Genomic DNA, 4,188 nt, shown 5'->3' with positions numbered 1-4,188 from the left:
GAAGACGCTGGCTGGTCCTGGGGACTTCATGAATTTTCTGGTCTGTATGGGTCCTGCTCTCCCAGGGGCCTGATAACTAGATGACCGAGATTTAGGCCAGACATAAGAGGTTTAGCCACAATGAGGGAGTTTACTCTGTTCCCCCAATTCTGGGTTCTCCATCAGAGAAGATTATTGCTAATTTTTATCTATATCTTCCTATCTTCACCCCCTTTAAAAAATAATGCTTTTATGACACATGTGTATAAATATGTATTTATATTGAATTCATCTTGATTTGATGATTGCTAATATTATACACCTTTCTATAAGATTGCTAATCTTATACACCTTTCTATATCAGTAGCACACTCATTCTGTTATTTGGAATATCATTGTTTAAATGATCTGAAATCCATGTAATAAATGCCAGCCAGGCTTTAATGAGTATCACTATACACTTTTGTGTCAATGAGTTAATATTTGGGGTGTTCTTCTTTGTATCCAGAACTCTGACCATTCTGGTAAGAAAGAAAGGGCAGGTCTTCAGGTTATTCTTAGACAGGGGTTCAACTGCTGGAAACCATCCTGGTGCCTGAGTCATAGTGGCCCTTATGACATCATATCTCTCACTCTTCCTCCACTTCTGCTGCCAGTGTGTGGCTGGAGGAGTCCAGACCTGAGAGTGATGGGACCATCTTGCCCCTAACCATGGGTAAATTAGTAAAGTGAAGACCTGAGTGGGATTTGACCATCCAGCACAAGTCATAGGGATTTAATGTTTTATAAGAGATAGTCAGATCCATCTAAGCTCTCTGGGAGGGCAGTAAATCTCCCATAGATACGTCTGGATGGGACTCCCCCACCTCCTTTTCATGCTTTTTTAGGTCCTCGGAAAGGCCAGGAAGCTGTGTGGTTGACTTGGCACCTAGTGATGGGGAGAGCACCCTTACTTTCTCCAATGTTTTTCTCTCTAAACTCTGACTACAGGACAGCAAATTTTCCAAGTTATTGTCAAAGATGATGAAGTCACATTGGTAGAACAGAGCTTGAAGGAGCAAAAGGAAGATGGGGGAAGTAACTCTGCCCCTGACAATCCTGCCCACACCACTGCTACTACCCTCCCCACTCCTTCATGGGTAGATGGTTCCAGGCTCTACTATGTTGGGAAGAGCCTTGACTTGTGACATCTCTGACCCTTGGGGTCTGGTGGAATAACCCAAAACTCTGTGACCATGTAAATTATCTAAAGAGAGATGCTTCCGTGAGTGAGAGGGGCACTTATCAACATTACTCCAGGACAAGCAGACATAAACCCAGTTTGCCAGGCAAACTGAGATGAATAGTCACCATACACAGAGTTAGAATGAATGTGGATTGACTCCTCCTTGGCTATCCTTTTACCCCATTACCTCCTTAGGTTGAGATGTGGGTCTGGCCAAGATGTATGGATTGTGCCAAGGAGGTGGACAAAGAGTATGAACTCAGATTACATAAGGTTGGGAGCTACAAGGTGGGGACTTGTTTTGGTGTTTGGGGAATGCAAAGGTAGAGCTACAGGAAGATTGGGTCTACAAGTGTGTGTGTGCATGTGTATCTTTGTACTGATGAATGTGTTAACTGGTGTTTAAGCTCTTAACAAACTGTATAAGGCAGAAGACCCTTTCAACACTTTGGTGAGGCATATGGGAGACAGTAGGTTGTGGGTGTAACCTGAAGTCAGAAGTGAGAGGGCAGGGGGAGAAAAGATGCCGCTTCTCCAGCAGATAGGAGGAGTCTGAGGCAAGAGACATGGATCTTTGGTAAATGGTCAGGTCCAGGTAAAACTTGAGTCTCTTTCACCTCCAGATCATGGTGTTCTTGCTCTAGACTGGCCAACCAGGTCCATGCAAAACTGGGTGACATTGCAAGTGCAGATGGAGACCCTTAGATTCAGATGGCGAAGATGGTGTGTCCATGTCCATCAAGACAGTGGCAGATGCAGGACACCTACTTGGTCTAGGTCCAGCTGTTTCCCAAATTGGCTCTGCTGGATGTCAGAGAAAGGGATGGCTGTTGATAGAGACCAGGGATTCTTCCTGGCACACCTTAGGGCTCAAATGCATGAGTTTCTTAAGTGTCCCATTTTCTCTTGCAAGGCCCCCAAAAAAAGATCACCAGGGAAGAGGAAGCAGCCATGTTCATCCAGGCGTGGTGGCGGGGCACCCTGGTACGCCGTACGCTGCTGCACGCGGCACTCAGAGCATGTATCATTCAGCGCTGGTGGAAGCAGATGCTGGTGAAGCTGCTGGAGAGGAAGAGGAAACTGGCCCTAGATTTCTATGTACGCCAAGAATGGGCAGTGGTCAAGCTGCAATCCTGGGTCCGCATGTGGCGCGTACGCCTTCGTTACTGCCGTTTGCTCCACGCTGCCCGCATCATCCAACTCTACTGGCGCTGGCATAACTGCCGTTCCCGTGGCTTTATTCAGGGCCATTACATCTTCAAAGAAAGCCAACTGAATCTTCAACTTGAGATCTCTTTAGGCGCACAGGCTTGTAGAGTGCAACAGTGCATACCCCTTCCAATAAAGGAATGATCAGGTCTGCTATACCTGTGTCCCCAGCTTTCTTTGTCAGATTTCAGAGAGGTCATTGATCTCATGATGGCATCTCATAAATCAGTTCTCAGGAAGTGGCAAGGTTTGTCTGGTGCCTAGTGTGTAGAAAGATTCTGAGAGCCTAGTGCTGGATGAATAGGACCTTTGAATAGATTGATTAGCAATGTCTGCCATGGGTAAGAGAGTTAGGGCTTCGGGTCCGCCAGGTTGACCAACTCCAGGGAGACTCTTTTATGGTGTGGTCCATATAAATGGCGCCCTCTGTAGTTGTGCAACATGGAGGACTGTGTCGTCTTTTAAAAATTGTGGTTAAATATACATAGCATAAAGTTATTCATTTTAACAATGTTTAAGTAAAGAGCTCAGTGGCATTAAGTATATTCATGTTGCTGTGCAACTATCACCACCATCCATCTCCAGAACTTTCTTCCAAAATTAAAACTCTGTACCCATTAAACAATTATTCTCCATTCCCCCCCTTCCCCCAGTCCCAGGCAACCACCATTCTACTTTCTGTCTCCATGAACTTGATCATTGTAAAAACCTAATTTGAGTGGAACAATGCAGTATTATGATTATGACTATTATTATTATTAGTGATGGGCTTTTTTCATTTAGCATGTCTACAAGGTTCACCCATGTTATAGCATGTGTTAGAATTTTCTTCTTTTCTAAGGCTGAATAACATTCCACTGTATGTATAGACCATATTTTATTTATCCATTCATCCATGGATGGATACTTTTGTTGCTTCTGCCTTTTGGCTATGGTGAATGATACTGCTGTGAAAAAATGGGTGTACAAAGATCTCTTTGAGGTTCTGTTTTTGATTCTTTTGGATATATACTCAAAAGTGGAATGGCTGGATCATGCAGTAATTTGATTTTAAATTTTTGAGTAATTGCTATGCTATTTTCCTTAGCATCTGTACCATTTTACATTCCCATCAGCAGTGCACAAGGGTTCTAATTTCCCCACATCCTTGCCAACACTTGTAAATCTCTCTCTTTCCTCCCCACAACATTTTTTTGTTTGTTTGTTTGTTTGTTTTATAGTAGCCATCCTATGGATGTGGGGTGGTAGCTCATTATAGTTTTAATTTGCATTTCCTTAATTAGTAATGTTGAATATCTTTTCATATGCTTATTGGTCATTTGTAGATCTTTTTTGAAGAAATATTTATTAAATCCTTTGTCCATTTTTGAATCAGTTTTTTTGCTTGTGGTTGTTGTTTATAGGTGTTCTTTATATTTTCTGGATTTTAATATCTGATCAGGTATATGATTTACAAAGATTTGATCCTATTTTTAAAAAATATTTTATTTATTTGAGAGAGAGCACAAGTGGGAGGAGGGGCAGGGGGAGAAGCACACTCCCCACTGAGTAGGGAAGCCTGATGTGGGGCTCCATTCCAGGACCCTGGAATCATGACCTGAGTCAAAGGCAGCCATTTAATGGACTGAGCCACTGAGACACCCCAGACTAATAATTTTTTTTAATGCATTAATCTCTTAAATTGTGTAGAAAGCAAAAAACTAGAGTTACAAACCAAAGTTACAGTAAGTTTTAAAAATTAAAATATTATTTATTTATTTTTAAAATTCCAGTAG

General features: G+C 42.4%; 1 protein-coding gene across 2 annotated transcripts; it reads left to right on the top strand.

Annotated features, from left to right (window-relative positions):
- Positions 1–645: 645 nt before the first annotated feature.
- LOC111144330 (IQ motif containing F5) lies at positions 646–2,569 on the top strand. Of its 2 annotated transcripts, none has more exons than XM_022498579.1 (2): positions 646–694; positions 2,118–2,568. In XM_022498579.1, exons 1-2 carry the CDS (start codon positions 691–693, stop codon positions 2,555–2,557), a joined length of 444 nt encoding a protein of 147 aa, XP_022354287.1. In that variant the 5' UTR covers positions 646–690; the 3' UTR covers positions 2,558–2,568. The 2 variants fall into 2 exon arrangements, with proteins under 2 accessions (XP_022354287.1, XP_022354286.1); XM_022498578.1 differs by lacking the exon at positions 646–694 and adding an exon at positions 1,412–1,444 and having other exon boundaries at positions 2,118–2,569.
- Positions 2,570–4,188: the final 1,619 nt, after the last annotated feature.

This window comes from Enhydra lutris, unplaced genomic scaffold (assembly GCF_002288905.1).
Source record: "Enhydra lutris kenyoni isolate GAN:26980312 unplaced genomic scaffold, ASM228890v2 scaffoldscaffold10, whole genome shotgun sequence".
Lineage (NCBI taxonomy): Eukaryota > Metazoa > Chordata > Mammalia > Carnivora > Mustelidae > Enhydra > Enhydra lutris.
The sequence above is the reverse complement of the archived record's forward strand: the minus strand, read 5'-3'. Positions and strand labels throughout refer to the sequence as shown.